The 18,598-nt window shown below is 46.0% G+C and overlaps 1 protein-coding gene across 2 annotated transcripts in view; it reads right to left on the bottom strand.

The window, feature by feature from the left end:
* The window catches only part of LOC121576437 (FYVE and coiled-coil domain-containing protein 1-like), a 47,932-nt gene that overhangs the window by 20,351 nt on the left and 8,983 nt on the right, over positions 1 to 18,598 (bottom strand). The window contains exons 5-13 of one of the 2 annotated variants that reach the window (XM_045223494.1): positions 18,193 to 18,299; positions 12,981 to 13,124; positions 12,757 to 12,850; positions 10,079 to 12,592; positions 9,482 to 9,574; positions 7,318 to 7,436; positions 6,134 to 6,301; positions 3,324 to 3,473; positions 2,557 to 2,786 (exon numbers count right to left, since the gene is read on the bottom strand). In XM_045223494.1, the coding sequence (XP_045079429.1) occupies positions 2,557 to 2,786; positions 3,324 to 3,473; positions 6,134 to 6,301; positions 7,318 to 7,436; positions 9,482 to 9,574; positions 10,079 to 12,592; positions 12,757 to 12,850; positions 12,981 to 13,124; positions 18,193 to 18,299 (3,619 nt within the window). Of the gene's footprint in view, positions 1 to 2,556; positions 2,787 to 3,323; positions 3,474 to 6,133; positions 6,302 to 7,317; positions 7,437 to 9,481; positions 9,575 to 10,078; positions 12,596 to 12,756; positions 12,851 to 12,980; positions 13,125 to 18,192; positions 18,300 to 18,598 lie in introns of both variants that reach the window. The other variant, XM_041889574.1, reaches the window with a different exon arrangement.

An 18,598-nucleotide genomic window follows, 5' to 3' on the forward strand; every position in this document is an offset into this window, starting at 1 on the left:
GGATGTTCAAAACGCTGCTTTATCCACGTGTTCTGGCTCTGTCCCAACCCATCGGATTCTGGGACCATTTAGAACAGTTAGAATGTGTTTGCGTTCTAGAAATCGTCGGCAAGGTACTCAGATCCAGACTAATTGCGGAGAAGAAACTAACGCGTGGCGTAGCGTTTGGCCGGAGCAAGGAGTTTGGGTAGCCAGTCAACATGTAGGCTACCAGCGCACGTTACTCAGGGACGGCAGAACTAGCAAAGTTGCTATTCCTCAAAAAGGTTCTTGGAAATGTTTTTGCATTATTTCTTATGTTTCTCCTTAAGCAAAAAGTTAAGAAGAAATAAGATCCTTGAAAATAAAGTTCTTGGAAATGTTCTTAATTCCAAGACAGCTAAACCCTTGTCTTAAACTCAGGGAAGTGAGAGAATAAGCTAATGAAAGCAATTGAACATGTTTAATTCACTCAGAGACTTTATCTGAAAGTTTCAGTATTGATTATTTTAACATTGATTATGATCTTAAGAAGATAGTTAAGAAGTTAATAAGAAGATATTTGAAAAGTTTGTAAGAAAATCATTACAACTTAAAATATTGTTGAGGAATTGCACTGTATTATTATTTATTTTTATTTTTTGTAAGAAGTGTTTTGTGAATCTGGGCCCAGGTCCCTAAGCACACATTCGCATTCTCTCAAGATGCTGAAATAAATAAATCATATCTCTCCACTCCTGTTCCTGAGACAAAATTAACATTTGGTCTACAGTCAGTGTCCAGACTTCAGTTACTATTCCAACTATTAGGCTACTCCACTCTAAAATAAAAGTTTTATGAATGACATTCGGTTATTGTCATTCATTAGGCCTACACAAATCTTGTAACCTGAATTGATACGTACACTGTCGTCCGCGCGTCTCGGTCACTCATCTTTGCCTTGGCAAAATGTCTGCGTTACCGTCGAACCACACCGCATTTTGGAACCTATTCCACAACTTTAAGTCTATTCACTAATTCTTCATGCGACCGACGTGTGGTAATGATAAATAGTGTAATAGCCTTAAGTTTTCTTGGAATCTATGTTTTAATTATTGTGATAGGCTCATGTTTTACCGGTACGGTGTACTCCCACTATTTATTTTGCCGGTTCCGGCTTACTTCCACCCCTGCTTATCTTGTCTGCCAGGTTTCATATGTGTGATGATGATGTAGCTCAGCTGGTAGAGCACGGCGCTTGTAACGCCAAGGTAGTGGGTTCGATCCCCGGGACCACCCATACACAAAAAAAAAATGTATGCACGCATGACTGTAAGTCGCTTTGGATAAAAGCGTCTGCTAAATGGCATATTATTATTATTATTATGTATGTCATTGGGATTTGTTGTTATGCTCTGTAACCTTCCACAACAGAACTGCCCTTTAGGGACTAGAAAGATTTATTGAAATGTAATTTCTCTAGTAGTTGTACATTTTGACTTCCCAGTACCATGTTGTGACAAAACAAGACCGATGATTGCCAAGGCAACCTCTGCTGCGGGTTTTGCCATTTTCAATCTTTTTTTAAATGAAAGCAGTAAAGCAGAAGGGAGATTAAGAAATTGAGGTGGCACCCAGTACCTTAACAGTGTTTCCCTTTTTGCTCAGAACAAGGTAAACCCCTAGAATCAATCACATTTATTTATAAAGCCCTTTTTATATCAGCAGATGTCACAAAGTGCTATACAGAAACCCATCCTAAAACCCCAAACAGCAAGCAACGCAGATGTAGAATCACGGTGGCTAGGAAAAACTCCCTAGAAAGGCAGGAACCTAGGAAGAAACCTAGAGAGGAACCAGGCTCTGAGGGGTGCCAGTCCTCTTCTGGCTGTGCCGGGTGGAGTTATATGGTTCCTGTCCTTATTCCGCAGGGTACAGAGGCTCCTTTGTATGTGCGGGTGTGTAAGTGTGCATACTAGAATTGTGTGCGTGTATGCATGCGTGTGTCCATCTACAGTAAGCTACAAAAGTATTGGTAACACATTTTTGGTTGTTAATTTGAGGGTATTTTCATCCATATCAGGTGAACCGTTTAGAAATTACATCACTTTTTGTACATAGTCCCCCCATTTTAGGGGACCAAAGTATTGGGACAAATTCACTTATATGTGTATTTAAGTAGTCAAAAGTTTTTTTAGTATTTGGTCCCATATTCCTAGCACACAATGATTACATCAATCTCGTGACTTTACACATTTGTTAGATGCATTTGCTGTTTGTTTTGGTTGTGTTTCAGATTATTTTGTCCCCAATAGAAATGAATGGTAAATAATGTATTGTGTCATTTTGGAGTCACTTTTATTTTAAATAAGAATATAATATGTTTCTAAACACTTCTACATTAATGTGGATGCTTCCATGATTATGGATAGTCCTGAATTAATTGTGAATAATGATGAGTGCGAAAGTTACAGACGCATAAATATCATACCCCCCCCAAAAAAGCTAACATCCCGTTATTGTAATGGTGAGAGGTTAGCATGTCTTGGGGGTTATGATATTTGTGCGTGTGCATATGTGTGTCCATCTATATCTCACCTTTAACCCTGGGAGTGGGTTTGTAGTGGGCTGGTTCGGGAGGTGAGTGAGGCCCAACTCCGGGGGGAGGTGGCTGGGTGTCAGAGGGGCTCAGCTCACCCTCTGTGAACCTCTCCACCACGGCGCTGTGCTGGGAGTAACACTCCCTGCAGCAACGCTCCTTTTTCCCACTGTGCTTGGTCATCACAAAGTTGTTACTGCAGTAGTAGCAGAAGATGCGTCCACACAGCCTGAAACAAGAAGAGTGTAGCATCGTATCACCCAAAACATGAAACCTCTCAGATTGTCTCAATTCTGGAAACTATTGTATCACAGTCCAAACAAGGTTAGCGATAGAGCAGATCACCTTTTCACTCAACATCAATTCAGAAGTTAAATTCAAATACTGAATTACCAGTCAGACTGTAGTGTATGGAAGCCACGATACGGAAAACATTGAAGAGTCAACAAAGCCACTGACTCTCTCTGACATGACCAGGCTGAACAGTCAGCTCTAGAAACAATAAAAGCATTCCCATTACAGCTTCCTGTGAGTCCAGCCAGTACTTCCTTTTTCCACTACACCTACCCTGATCACTACACCAAATCCTGGCCAGGACTGGCAGTCTATTGTGTGTGAAAACAGTTGAAATCTCAATCAATGCCTACTCTTCCTCTGCTATCTGGTTGTGTTGCTAATAGCTAATAGTGCTTAACATGTTGTCCATTGTTCCCGTAACAAGACATAACAAGGCCATCTAGTGAGTCAGCGCCCTCTCAGTGCCCACCTGCAGTGGTGTCGGCGTAGCCACCAGGTGAAATGGGCCTGGCAGCCCAGGCAGTGGGTGGTCTCCTTGTCCTGTAACAAACGCTCCTCTGTCCACAGCTTCTGCTCAAACTCCAGAGCGTCCGACTTCTGCCACAGAACATCCTTATCCCTGCCGGAGCACATACACACTGTGAATACATTTGGAATGTTTGGATCCAGCATCGAAGTACAAAGGACCCAAAAGATCACATGAAGACATACAAAGACACACACAGGTGGGGGGTTAAGGCGTCAGCATGCTTCAGTTCGGCTGGTGGCTAGCCGAAGTCGGCTAGGCGAACCGAACGAGTGTGCTCGCATACTCCCTTAAAAGACATTCGCTTGAAAAACGTGAAAAAAGCGGCTATAGTACTGTTTGTCCATTTAGAGACGCTGTAGCCAGTATACACAGAATTAATCTAAAATAACTCAAGAAATCTGTCATTAATTTTGACTTTTTGCTGAGGAGATCTTAGTCGCCAAGTTTACATCTAACTAAGATGTTTGGTGCAGTATTTCTCAATGAAAAAATGTGCATGAAAACGAGTTGTCTCTCGTTGAATGACAACAAAGACTTTGCTGAAGAATCCCTACTGTTGACCAATCACAGACGAAGGGGCGTAGACTTCGGCTACCGACATCGGCTTGCCTCAAGAAAAAAATGTGTGTGCCCGAACAACTGAAAAAAACATTAACGCAGTCCAAAACGAACAAAAACATCACAAAATGTCATCATAATATATGCACAAACTCTTCCAGCTGGGAAGCATGCGGATGCCTTTAGAGTGCAGGACCTGCTGCCAAAAAGAACATGGTTATATCAGTCTGGTTGTTCCACTCTGATCATCAGGCAATTATCTGCTCAGTTAGGTTTGTTCAGGCATGGTTTCTTGTCCTAATTAATTAATTAATTAATTGTCCTAATCTAACTTAACATGCACTTCCAACGACCCCGTTCTGATGTATGTCTCTCTGCCAATGAGCAGTTGGAATATAAAAAAATGAAGGAGTAAATGAAGATAAACAAAAGAGATTGAAGGGAATTAAGGACACCCCAGGGAGCGGGCATTGTGTTTTATTCCCTACTGGGATGAGAGCTATGCAAATGGAGGATTCACACACAGAGAGAGACACACACACACACACAGAGAGAGACACACAAACACAGAGAGACACACACACACACACACAGAGACACACACACAGAGAGACACACACACACTCACAGAGAGAGACACACACAGAAACACAGACACAGACAAAGAGAGAGAGAGAGAGAGAGAGAGAGAGAGCTGTCGCTTTCTGTTCTTTCCTCTCCTCCTTCATATCCCCCTCTCGCTCTCTTCCTCCTTCATATCCCCCTCTCGCTGTCTTCCTCCTTCATATCCCCCTCTCACTGTCTTCCTCCTTCATATCCCTCTCACTGTCTTCCTCCTTGATATCCCCCTCTCACTGTCTTCCTCCTTCATATCCCCCTCTCACTGTCTTCCTCCTTCATATCCCCCTCTCGCTGTCTTCCTCCTTCATATCCCCCTCTCACTGTCTTCCTCCTTGATATCCCCCTCTCACTGTCTTCCTCCTTCATATCCCTCTCACTGTCTTCCTCCTTCATATCCCCCCTCTCACTGTCTTCCTCCTTCATATCCCCCTCTCACTGTCTTCCTCCTTCATATCCCCCTCTCACTGTCTTCCTCCTTCATATCCCCCTCTCACTGTCTTCCTCCTTGATATCCCCCTCTCACTGTCTTCCTCCTTCATATCCCTCTCACTGTCTTCCTCCTTCATATCCCCCTCTCACTGTCTTCCTCCTTGATATCCCCCTCTCACTGTCTTCCTCCTTGATATCCCCCCCTCACAGTCTTCCTCCTTCATATCCCCCTCTCACTGTCTTCCTCCTTCATATCCCCCTCTCACTGTCTTCCTCCTTCATATCCCCCTCTCACTGTCTTTCTCCTTGATATCCCCCTCTCACTGTCTTCCTCCTTCATATCCCTCTCACTGTCTTCCTCCTTCATATCCCCCTCTCACTGTCTTCCTCCTTGATATCCCCCTCTCACTGTCTTCCTCCTTCATATCCCCCTCTCACAGTCTTCCTCCTTCATATCCCCCTCTCACTGTCTTCCTCCTTCATATCCCCCTCTCACTGTCTTCCTCCTTCATATCCCCCTCTCACTGTCTTCCTCCTTGATATCCCCCTCTCGCTGTCTTCCTCTTTGATATCTTGGACTACTCCTAGGCAAAGATCTGAAAGAATCGGATATGTATAAGATATATAGCAATTCTTTCATCTTGCCCTCTGGTAGTCTAGATGCCCATTTTGCCATATTGGATACACCTAACCAATCCTTTCACACCTACAGAAGTGCCTAGGGGTTGATTTGAAATTCAGAAGCGGTCTCTCTTAGTCTCCAAACAACTTCTTTATTTTTCACCCACCTCTGTGTCATTCACCTACATCCTTTTCCACAATCCACCTCTTTTCCTTTCCCTCCTTCCCTCCTTTTCATCAGATGAGATTGTCAGTGGTGAGATGGCATTACAAAGACCGACACTGTGCTCGCTATGGGAGAGCATCCTCAGAGGACACACTCCCCACAGGACTCAGCCAAGAGGGTAGAACCAGAAATACCTTGCTATCTGATCACCCAAACGAAGGTAGAAAACAACATCAACACCCTTTCCAGTTTCTAAACAAAAGCCCGTCCCAGATCTACTGATCAAAGGTTCAGCTGTCGCTTTGTGTTTTTCTACCCGCGCTCAGGACAGTGCAGAGGAGGGACTAGATCGTACTTTATAAGTTCGATGAGGCGCTCCTCCAGGGTGCTCTTGGTTCGGTAGAGGTCGTCGATCTCTGCGGTCGTCCTGAGGTAATAACTACGTTTGTCCACCTCGGCCTGCTCCAGTTTCTGCTTTAGCTCCTCACACACCGCCTGGACCGTGGAGAGAGCCTCCTCAGCACTAAATGACAGAGAGATAAGGGAGAGAGAAATATGAAAGTAAAAGGCTCTGCATGGTCAATCCATCATCTGCAGCGTTTACTGCGATGCGGACTCCACAGAAGGCAGAGCATCCATACTTCTTGCGCTTCGCGGAGCAGAGCCGAGCTGTTGTCAAGGAAGCTAGTTTGTATTTATACAGGACCTCCCGCCCCCACCTACCGTCTTCCCAATCATGTCAATGTGGAGCTATACGGAGCCCTCCGCATTGTTACAAAATTTGAGAGGCACACGGCGATGCGGTACGGAGCTCGATTTGGCCTTTGCAAGCCTCCGGAGGCTCCACAGTGCATTACACTCTCTGTACGGAGCCTCCGGATAGCATTTCTGGAATAAGCATAAATTGGCTTTAACTGTCCACTGAACATTTGTAAAAGGTAATATTCTGTTAACTCATCCCAAATAATGTTGTTGACTCGTCCTAAACTTGTATTTGTGGCCAAAACATAAATTGGAGAAAAAACACTTCAAAAACCCCACCTCAAATTTGTATCTCAAAAAGACTGTTTAAAAAATGCTTGCTATTTCCTCATAGAACATGATATCATGTTGGCTCATTGGCAGAGCTGGCCAATCAGCGGTCTACTCGCATTAATATTTTGAATGACCGGTATACGCCCACACAATTCCAACACATAAAAGCTGTTTTTTAACATACTTAATAAAAACGATTTGGAAGAAAAACGATTTCACTCATATTGTAATTAATTATAGTTCATAATTCATAGAAAACTGGAAATACTGGACAGTTAATTTAAGAGAATGGAAGAGGGAGTGTGTACGATTACATGGTTTTGACTGCATCATCTCTGACTTGTCCACTCACATAAGAGAATAGTAGACAGAATTGTCTTGTCCATTCTGTATGATGCGTTTAAAAATATATATCTTAAAGACAGGGGCTACTTAGTTCATCTAAATGGAGAGGTTGTTTTCTGTTTGGGGTATAATAGGTAAACGGCGGGGTTATAGCCTTACCTGGTGACAGAGTCTCTCAGGTGCTGAATCTCTCCCTCACTCTGACGAATGGCGGCTTCCGACTTTGTGATGTGAGCATCCTTCTCTCCAATCAGCCGTGAGTACTCCTCATTCACCCCCTTCATCACATATAATCATAACATTCAGTAGTAAAAAAAAAAAGAACAAACAACCTTTCAGAAACAGGTGAACTTTTTACCCTTTTATTCGACCATCTCCATTCTTTATAGTGTTTGATCGGTTGATAAATGAATATAGACCAAGGATTAAGAAGTCTACAGAGGAGCGATGCTTTGTAAATGAACGGCCTATCTCTCTCCTTCTTCACTCAATTATCATAGCAAAGTATTACAGTACAGGCAGATGAATTACAACGTGTCACATCCTCTCTAGGAGAGGAAGGAGATTAAGACCTCTGTTTTATCAAACTCGGTTGATGAACACTGGGCTCTAATCTGTGTCGTATGAATTAACCCGGTCAAGTGTGTACAGGCCTGCTCTTCTCGCCCTCTCTCTCATATTCATTTATTTGCCCCTTTGGCCTCCCTCATATTTATTCCTAGGTATCTCTAATGAAAACGTAAAAAGGTACGCCAGAGCAGACAGGCTGGATGTGACACATCTCACTTTGGCATCTCCCCATTTATTTCATCATCTTACAGATTCTTATCACTGCTTCTTTACTTTCAGCTATTTAAATGGCAGCTATTTCAATGGCAGCTATTTCAATGGCAGCTATTTCAATTGGGTCTAGAGACAGTGCTGAACAGACATGCCATTTAGCCAATTATTTTTTCCGGTGCCAGTGTATCCCAAAGTGTTCTACTGTATGTATCTTGATTTTGATTTCTTAGGATCCCCATTAGCCGACGCCAATGGCGACAGCTAGTCTTACTGGGGTCCGACACATAACGAAAAATACATAACAGACAAAAGACATTACAGACAAGGGATTGAAGACTGTGTCTATTATATTGTACTCTTGTCATACAGTGCATTCGGAAAGTATCCTTTGACTTTTTCCATATTTTGTTACGTTACAGCCTTATTCTAAAATTGATTAAATTATAAAAATTCCTCATCAATCTACACACAATACCCCGTAATGACAAGTGAAAACAGGTTCTAAGAAATTTTTGCAAATGTATTACCAATGAAATACCTTATATACAGAACCTTTGCTATGAGACTCGAAATTGAGCTCAGGTGCATCCTGTTTCCATTGATCATACTTGAGAAGTTTCTACAACTTGATTGGAGTCCACCTGTGGTAAATTCAATTGATTGGACATGATTTGGAAAGGCACACACCTGTCTATATAAGGTCCCACAGTTGACAGTGCATGTCAGAGCAAAAACCAAGCCATGAGGTCAAAGGATTGTGTCAAGGCACAGATCTGGGGTAGGGTACCAAAAAATGTCTGCAGCATTGAAGGTCCCCAAGAACACAGTGGCCTCCATCATTTTTAAATGGAAGAAGTTTGGAACCACCAAGACTCTTCCTAGAGCTGGCTGCCCGGCCAAACTGAACAATCAGGGGAGAAGGGCCTTCGTCAGGGAGGTGACCAAGAACCTGATGGTCACTCTGGCAGAGCTCAGACTGGGGCGAAGGTTCACCTTCCAACAGGACAACGACCCTAAGCACACAGCCAAGACAACACAGGAGTGCCTTCGGGACAAGTCTCTGAATGTCCTTGAGTGGCCCAGCCAGAGCCCGGACTTGAACCCGGTCGAACATCACTGGAGTGACCTGAAAATAGCTGTGCAGCGACGCCTTCCATCCAACCTGACAGAGCTTGAGAGAATCTGCAGAGAAGAATGGGAGAAACTCCCCAAATACAGATGTGCCAAGCTTGTAGCGTCATACCCAAGAAGACTCGAGGCTGTAATCGCTGCCAAAGGTGCTTCAACAAAGTACTGAGTAAAGGGTCTGAATACTTATGTAAATGTGATATTTCTGTTTTTTATTTGTAATACATTTGAAAAAAATTGTTAACCTGTTTTTGCTTTGTCATTATGGAGTATTGTGTGTAGATTGATGAAGGGAAAACAAACAATTTAATACATTTTAGAATAAGGCTGTAACGTAACAAAATGTGGAAAAAGTCAAGGGGTCTGAATACTTTCCGAATGCACTGTATGTGAATAATGTGAAGATACAGACCTCTAACTCTGAGACTTTGGCCTCCAGACCGGACACCTTCTCCTGCTCTTTTGGCAGCTGGACTCTCAGTTTCCCCAGCTCATCATTCACACTCTGGACAGAGAGCAAAACACACGTGTTCAAATGGTGCCAAGTGGTCTGTCTGATTATCACATTGCTCTTAATGCTGCTTTTCGACTGTAACACCAGTGTTACACTAGTGTATACACCATTATGTTATACTAAGGACATTGTGTTTCCATAGCTAGGGCTGACAGTGAGGACTTGTGAAGAGCAATCAAAACAGTTGCTTTGTGACGAGGTGTTAAAGTCCACAGTTAGCCATTGTTATTTAAATGTCAGCTGAAAAGTACCAGTGGCATGGCTTTGGCCCCAAGTGAGAGCAGGTCCGCCTGAGCCATGGCCCAGTGAGACACTGGTGCCGGCCCGCACAGATGGAAACAGAAGTCTGAGACTTTTGGGTAAAACACTGGGGTAAATCCTGTATGGAAATACGGCATAAACTGCCCTTTCATGTGGTGCCGTAATGATATGATTTTGCTACGGTCCGTGTTTCCCCCACGGCCAGGCTTTTCACAGAACTCCAGTCAAACTCACCTTGATCTGGTTCTGATGATTCATGCTCTCGGAGCTCATCTGGAACTTGACCGCCTCCATTTCCTCCTGACTGGAGTCTTTGAGGCTCCTCACCTGGCCCTCCGCCTTCTCCAGCTTCTCTTGGAGCTCCAGCATGGCTGCCGGAAGGTTCTCCATCATCCTCAGCTCCTCTCTCAGGCTGGCATTCTCCTGGCGAAGGGTGGCCATGCTGGCCTCCAGCCGCTCCACCTCCCTGGACGTCCGCTCCTCTAGCTCCCCTATCCTGCCTGCTTCCCCCGCCCAGCCTTCCTTGGCCTCCTCCCTTTCTGCTGTCAGTCTACAGATGGTCATCCCAAGCTCTGCCATCTCTGTATTGGCCCGGTGGAGGCCCTCGCGTGTCTCAACATTCTCCATGGCCAGCCTCTCGTTCTGGGCCTTGAGTGTGGCCAGCTCTCCCCTGGCGGAGGCCTCAGCGGCAGCCAATTCTGTCCGGGTGGCTGCCTCCACCCGGTCACGCTCCCTGCTCAGAGCCTCTTCCCTCTCATTACACTGCAGGAGCTCGGCTACGTGCCTCTGGTTGAGTGCCTCGGTCTGGGCTTTAAGCTGCTCTGTTAGGGTCCTGAGTTCGTCTCTCTGGGCCTCCGTCACCTCCAGCTGGGCCTGGCTCCTCATCCTGTCCTCCGCAGAGGTGTTCAGCTGCACCCTCAGATCCAGCACTTCCGCCTGGAGCCTGATCACTTCCTTCATGTTCACCTCCAGCTGGCCCTCCACCATGGTCAGTTTGGCGGCTATCTCCTGGCTCTCCTTGGCCTGGGCAGAGCTCCTCTCTAGCTGGGTTCTCTCCACCGTCTGCTTCTCGGTGGTGAACCTCTCTATCAGCTTTGTCTTTTTGGCACAGGCCTTTTCTGCATCTGCCTTAGCCTTCTCCAGTGCCCTTCCCCTGGCCTCTAGGGCCTCCACCCTGGCCTGGAGCTCTACACAGCCCTTTTCCTGGTTCTCTAGCTGGCCCTCCCGGTCTTTGAGCTGCTCCTTCAGGCTGGCCTCACTCCTGCGGGACCGACCCAAGCTCTTCTCCAGCTCTCCGATCTGCCCGTGGATGGCCTTCAGCTCCTCCTGCATTGAGCTCAGGGCCGCCCTTACTGTGGCCTGCTCCTCCCTCAGGCCTTGGTTCTCCTGCTCCAGCCGTTTGCCGGCAGCGTCAGAAACCTCTGCAGCCATGGCTGCCCTCTGCAGACTCTCATCCAAGGCCCGGTTCTCTTCACGCAGCCTCCAGTCTTTCTCATCCACAGTCACTTTGGCGTCGTCCAGCTGGCCCCTCAGCTGCTTGTCAGAGGCCCTCAGTGCAGCCACCTCGCCCTCAAGGGCTGCCCGGCTCTCCGCCAGCTCCTTCTTCAGCTCCTCATTCCTCTTCACTGTGCCCAGCAACTTCCCATTCAGCTCCATCAGGTTGGTGCACTGGGTCTTGTACTCCTCGATCCTATTGGCCTGCTCCCTGACGCTGGCCTCCAGTTCGGAGAGGTTGGCACTCAGGCCGTCCCGCTCTGTGGTCAGGCTACGGCTCTGGACCTCCAGGTGCTGGAGCCTCTGGGTGCTGGAGAGCAGCTCCACCTCTCTGGTCTTCAACTGCTCCTTCAGGTAGAGGAGTTCCACCTCCAAGGCTTCTTTCAGATTGCCCATGCTTCCCTGGATCTCCTCTTTCTCCTCCTGCGCCCTGTCCCTGGCCTCCTCGGCCTGTATCCCCTTCTCTTCCAGAGCACTCTGGAGGTCATGCAGCTGCCTCTGCAGGTTGATGGCCTCCTTCTCCCTCAAAGTTAACGCCCCCTGCAGCTTGTCAATGGCGTTACACTGCTCCTCTGCACACTCTGTGAACTTAGACTTCTCCTCTGCAGCAGACTTTGACAGCGCCTCCAGCTTGGCCTCATCCTCCTTTGCTGCCACCTCCTTGACCCTTAGCTCATTTGCCAGCTTTTCGGCCTGCCTCCTCCTGTCCTCTCCCTCTGCCAGAGCCACTATCTTCCCACCCTCTGCCTCCTTCACTCTGTCCAGCAGCTCGTGGATCTTCTGTGCTGAGTCAAAATAGCTGGTCGCCTGCTGGCCCTTCTCATCCAACACACCATCCAGCTTGGCCATTAGTTCTACGTTCCTCCCCTCTGCGGCCATCAGCTTCTCCTGGAGGTGGCGCTGTTCTGCTTCCCTGGCCCTCTCCCCAGCCCTCAGGGTCTCCAGCTCGCAGGACAAGGCCTCCTCCCGCCTCTCCAGGGCTTTCAGGGTGCCTTGCATACCCTGCTGTTCCTCCTGTGCGGTCAGCGACACGTCCAGCTGCCTCTGGAGCTCCACCACCATGCCCTTGAGCTCGGCACCCTCCTCTCCCATCTGCCGCACCCTGTCCTGGAGCTCCCGCTGCTTCAGCTCTGACTGGTCCAGCTCCAGGCGGAGCTCTTCCAACATGCTCACCTCCACGCCAGAAGGCAGCGACTCGTTCAGCTCGCTCAGCATGCCCGGGCCGTACTCAGGACTGCCGGGGAACTCATGAGCCTGCTGGGAACAGGGTATTACAGTGAGTACTGCAGACTTGACACATTGTTAAGACTTGACTAGAAATACTGTATGATCTGACAAGATATGACTAGATCATAATAGAACCATATTAGTCCCAGTAGAGTAAACGCTCAGAGGAGGAAGGCGGGCTGTGTCAGTACCTGTGAGTAGGTGCTGGCCAGGCTGTTAATGCTGGAGCTGCGACTGGGTGGTTTCCACATGTGGCCAGGTGAGTTGGGCATGCCCAGTGTCCTCCTGGAGATCAGAAAACACACATGTGATGTGACATCACCAAGTGTCTACAATTGATCAATTCCTCAATCCAACACACAGCATCTTGAGTATGGGGTGCATTTATAAACAGAATGCCTTTGCGATTGGTTACCTTGCAAAGGTGGGCCAGGACGAGTCAAGGTCATGACCCCTGGAAGCCACATCAAACTGGACATCATTGAGCTCATACAGGTGACTTATGATGTCAACACTGAGGTGGGATTTCAGCAAGGGGCTGCGAGCATAGTACCAGTCACTGCAGGGAGATGGAGAGAAGCATATAGACAGGGGAAGGAGAAGAGAGATAGGTATAACACATTCACATAGAAATACCTTCACTAACATACTTAGATTGTTCGTTATATTAAATCACCTCGACACTTACAAAAAGTACAAATATGGACTAATGGACATGCCTTTTACAAACACACAGATACATTTCACAAGTGTTTATTTAATTTTTATTTAATTTATTTATTTCACCTTTATTTAACCAGGTAAGCCAGTTGAGAACAAGTTCTCATTTACAACTGCGACCTGGCCAAGATAAAGCAAAGCAGTGCGATAAAAACAACAACACAGAGTTACATATGGGGTAAACAAAACATAAAGTCAAAAATACAAAGAGAAAATATATATACAGTGTGTGCAAATGTAGTAAGTTATGGAGGTAAGGCAATAAATAGGCCATAGTGCAAAATAGTTAAAATTTCGTATTAACACTGGAATGATAGAGGTGCAAAAGATGATGTGCAAATAGAGATACTGCGGTGCAAAATAAATGATATAGGGATGAGGTAGTTGGGTGGGCTAATTTCAGATTGGCTGTGTACAGGTGCAGTGATCGGTAAGCTGCTCTGACAACTGACGCTTAAAGTTAGTGAGGGAGATAAGAGTCTCCAGCTTCAGAGATTTTTGCAGTTCGTTCCAGTCATTGGCAGCAGAGAACTGGAAGGAATGGCGGCCAAAGGAGGTGTTGGCTTTGGGGATGACCAGTGAGATATACCTGCTGGAGCGCAGACTATGGGTGGGTGCTGCTATGGTGACCAGTGAGCTAAGGTAAGACGGGGATTTGCCTAGCAGTGATTTATAGATGACCTGGAGTCAGTGGGCTTGGCGACGAATATGTAGTGAGGGCCAGCCAACAAGAGCGTACAGGTCACAATGGTGGGTAGTATAGGGGGCTTTGGTGACAAAACGGATGGCACTGTGATAGACTACATCCAATTTGCTGAGTAGAGTGTTGGAGGCTATTTTGTAAATGACATCGCCGAAGTCAAGGATCGGTAGGATAGTCAGTTTTACGAGGGCATGTTTGGCAGCATGAGTGAAGGAGGCTTTGTTGCGAAATAGGAAGCCGATTCTAGATCTAACTTTTGATTGGAGATGCTTAATGTGAGCCTGGAAGGAGAGTTTACAGTCTAACCAGACACCTAGGTATTTGTAGTTGTCCACATACTCTAGGTCAGACCCGTCGAGAGTAGTGATTCTAGTCGGGTGGGCGGGTGCAAGCAGCGTTCGGTTGAAGAGCATGCATTTAGTTTTACTAGTGTTTAAGAGCAGTTGGAGGCTACGGAAGGAATGTTGTATGGCGTTGAAGCTCGTTTGGAGGTTTGTTAACACAGTGTCCAATGAAGGGCCAGATGTATACAAAATGGTGTCGTCCGCATAAGAGGTGGATCCGAGCGTCACCAGCAGCAAGAGCGACATCATTGATGTACACAGAGAATAGAGTCGGCCCGAGAATTGAACCCTGTGGCACCCCCATAGAGAAGGCCAGAGGTCCAGACAACAGGCCCTCCGAATTGACACATTGAACTCTATCTGAGAAGTAGTTGGTGAACCAGGCGAGGCAGTCATTAGAGAAACCAAGGCTATTTAGACTGCCAATAAGAATGCGGTGGTTGACAGAGTCCAAAGCCTTGGCCAGGTCGATGAAGACGGCTGCGCAGTACTGTCTTTTATCGATCGTGGTTATAATATCGTTTAGGACCTTGAGCGTGGCTGAGGTGCACCCATGACCAGCTCGGAAACCAGATTGCATAGCGGAGAAGGTACGGTGGGATTCGAAATGGTTGGTGATCTGTTTGTTAACTTGGCTTTCAAATACTTTCGAAAGGCAGGGCAGGATGGATATAGGTCTGTAACAGTTTGGATCTAGAGTGTCACCCCCTTTGAAGAGGTGGATGACCGCGGCAGCTTTCCAATCTCTGGGGATCTCAGACGTTACGAAAGAGAGGTTGAACAGGCTAGTAATAGGGGTTGCGACAATTTCGGGCTAATTTTAGAAAGAAAGGGTCCAGATTGTCTAGCCCAGCTGATTTGTAGGGGTCCAGATTTTTCAGCTCTTTCAGAACATCAGCTGTCTGAATTTGTGTAAAGGAGAAGCGGGGGGGCATGGGCAAGTTGCAGCAGAGGGTGCAGAGCTGGTGGCCGGGGTAGTGGTAGCCAGGTGGAAAGCATGGCCAGCCGTAGCAAAATGCTTGTTGAAATTCTCGATTATTGTAGATGTACAGTGGGGAAAAAAAGTATTTAGTCAGCCACCAATTGTGCAAGTTCTCCCACTTAAAAAGATAAGAGAGGCCTGTAATTTTCATCATAGGTACACGTCAACTATGACAGACAAAATGAGAAAAAAAAATCCAGAAAATCACATTGTAGGATTTTTAATGAATTTATTTGCAAATTATGGTGGAAAATAAGTATTTGGTCAATAACAAAAGTTTCTCAATACTTTGTTATATACCCTTTGTTGGCAATGACACAGGTCAAACGCTTTTCTGTATGTCTTCACAAGGTTTTCACACACTGTTGCTGGTATTTTGGCCCATTCCTCCATGCAGATCTCCTCTAGAGCAGTGATGTTTTGGGGCTGTCGCTGGGCAACACAGACTTTCAACTCCCTCCAAATATTTTCTATGGGGTTGAGATCTGGAGACTGGCTAGGCCACTCCAGGACCTTGAAATGCTTCTTACGAAGCCACTCCTTCGTTGCCCGGGCGGTGTGTTTGGGATCATTGTCATGCTGAAAGACCCAGCCACGTTTCATCTTCAATGCCCTTGCTGATGGAAGGAGGTTTTCACTCAAAATCTCACGATACATGGCCCCATTCATTCTTTCCTTTACACGGATCAGTCGTCCTGGTCCCTTTGCAGAAAAACAGCCCCAAAGCATGATGTTTCCACCCCCATGCTTCACAGTAGGTATGGTGTTTGGATGCAACTCAGCATTCTTTGTCCTCCAAACACGACGAGTTGAGTTTTTACCAAAAAGTTATATTTTGGTTTCATCTGACCATATGACATTCTCCCAATCCTCTTCTGGATCATCCAAATGCACTCTAGCAAACTTCAGATGGACCTGGACATGTACTGGCTTAAGCAGGGGGGACACGTCTGCCACTGCAGGATTTGAGTCCCTGGCAGCGTAGTGTGTTACTGATGGTAGGCTTTGTTACTTTGGTCCCAGCTCTCTGCAGGTCATTCACTAGGTCCCCCCCGTGTGGTTCTGGGATTTTTGCTCACCGTTCTTGTGATCATTTTGACCCCAGGGGTGAGATCTTGCGTGGAGCCCCAGATCGAGGAGATTATCAGTGGTCTTGTATGTCTTCCATTTCCTAATAATTGCTCCCTACAGTTGATTTCTTCAAACCAAGCTGCTTACCTATTGCAGATTCAGTCTTCCCAGCCTGGTGCAGGTCTACAATTTTGTTTCTGGTGTCCGTTAACAGCTCTTTGGACTTGGCAATAGTGGAGTTTGGAGTGTGACTGTTTGAGGTTGTGGACAGGTGTCTTTAATACTGATAACAAGTTCAAACAGGTGCCATTAATACAGGCAATGAGTGGAGGACAGAGGAGCCTCTTAAAGAAGAAGTTACAGGTCTGTGAGAGCCAGAAATCTTGCTTGTTTGTAGGTGACCAAATACTTATTTTCCACCATCATTTGCAAATAAATTCATTAAAAATCCTACAATGTGATTTTCTGGATTTTGTTTTCTCAATTTGTCTGTCATAGTTGATGTGTACCTATGATGGAAATTACAGGCCTCTCTCATCTTTTTAAGTGGGAGAACTTGCACAATTGGTGGCTGACTAAATACTTTTTTTCCCCACTGTATCTGTGGTGACAGTGTCTCCTAGCCTCAGTGCACTGGGCAGTTGGGAGGAGGTGCTCTTATTTTCCATGGACTTTACAGTGTCCCAAAACGTTTTGGAGTTAGTGCTACAGGATGCAAATTTCTGTTTGAAAAAGCTAGCCTTTGAAAAGTTGCATATCGCGGGGGTTGTTCGATGCTAATGCAGTACGCCACAGGATGTTTTTGTGCTGGTCAAGGGCAGTCAAGTCTGAGGGGAACCAGGGGCTATATCTGTTCTTAGATCTGAATTTTTTGAATGGGGCATGCTTATTTAAGATTGAAAGGAAAGCACTTTTAAAGAACAACCAGGCATCCTCTACTGAGGGAATGAGGTCAATATCCATCCAGGATACCCGGGCCAGGTCAATTAGAAAGGCCTGCTCGCTAAAGTGTTTTAAGGAGCGTTTGACAGTGATGAGGGGTGGTCGTTTGACCGCGGACCCATTACAGACGCAGGCAATAAGGCAGTGATCGCTGAGATCCTGGTTGAAGACAGCGGAGGTGTATTTAGATTTAGTTTACAGATTTAGGGTTGTACCTGGTAGGTTCGTTGATAATTTGTGTGAGATTGAGGGCATCTAGTTTAGATTGTTGGTTGGCCGGGGTGTTAAGCATATCCCAGTTTAGGTCACCAAGCAGTACGAACTCTGAGGATAGATGGGGGACATGATTCTGTACAACGGGAGACTTTTCGAGTAGCGGATCGGCACAATATACTGTATCTCTACTCAGTCAGACAATGTCTAATCCCCTCCCACTGGACACTGCTTCCAGTAACCTTTGGTAACATAAGAACCGGCACACTGTGTTTACTCACCTGAGGAACTGGGAAACATGTTTACAGAAGTAAAACACCACAAGGGAAAAGAGAAATGAAAGGCGCTAACAAGAATCAGGGAGGAAACGTTGTTTACTTGAAACAATCGATTTCAGAATAGTAGTCTATAACATAAACAAGTGTCTTAATTTAGCCAAACACTATCCCAAATTTGAACCTATGACCTACGCATCCATGTTTAATACCTAAAACTGTTGCCGAAGTGGGGTCAGGTTTGAGATGTGAAACAAAAAGTGTCTTCTCACTTTGCAGGTCCAAAGTGTGATATTTATTTGAGACATGAACCCCTCTATCCCTCAGGGATTTCAACAACTGATCATCTGTGAATCCTGTTCTGGGTAGAGTTTTACCTGGTCACCCTTTGGTTCATCAGGCACTGCTGCAGCGTGTCGGCCAGTCTCTGGTGCACCAGGGAGTAACGAATGAAAGCCCTGCCTTTCCCCAGAGAAGTCTTCAGCTGGAAGGGGAAATTAAAGGACATATTCACAGTACCGTACAGCAAATATATGTGATAGCTGTTCATCTGCAGCACCAATGAGGCCTTAAATTAGCGTACAGTGCTTTCGGAAAGTATTCAGATCCCTTGACTTTTTCAACATTTTGTTACGTTACAGCCTTATTCTAAAATTGATTAAATTGTTTTTTTCACCTCATCAATCTACACACAATACCCCATAATGACAAAGCAAAAACAGATTTTTAGACATTTTTGCTAATTTATTAAACATAGAAAACTAAAATATGACATTTACATAA

This window comes from Coregonus clupeaformis, chromosome 11, assembly GCF_020615455.1.
Source record: "Coregonus clupeaformis isolate EN_2021a chromosome 11, ASM2061545v1, whole genome shotgun sequence".
NCBI lineage: Eukaryota > Metazoa > Chordata > Actinopteri > Salmoniformes > Salmonidae > Coregonus > Coregonus clupeaformis.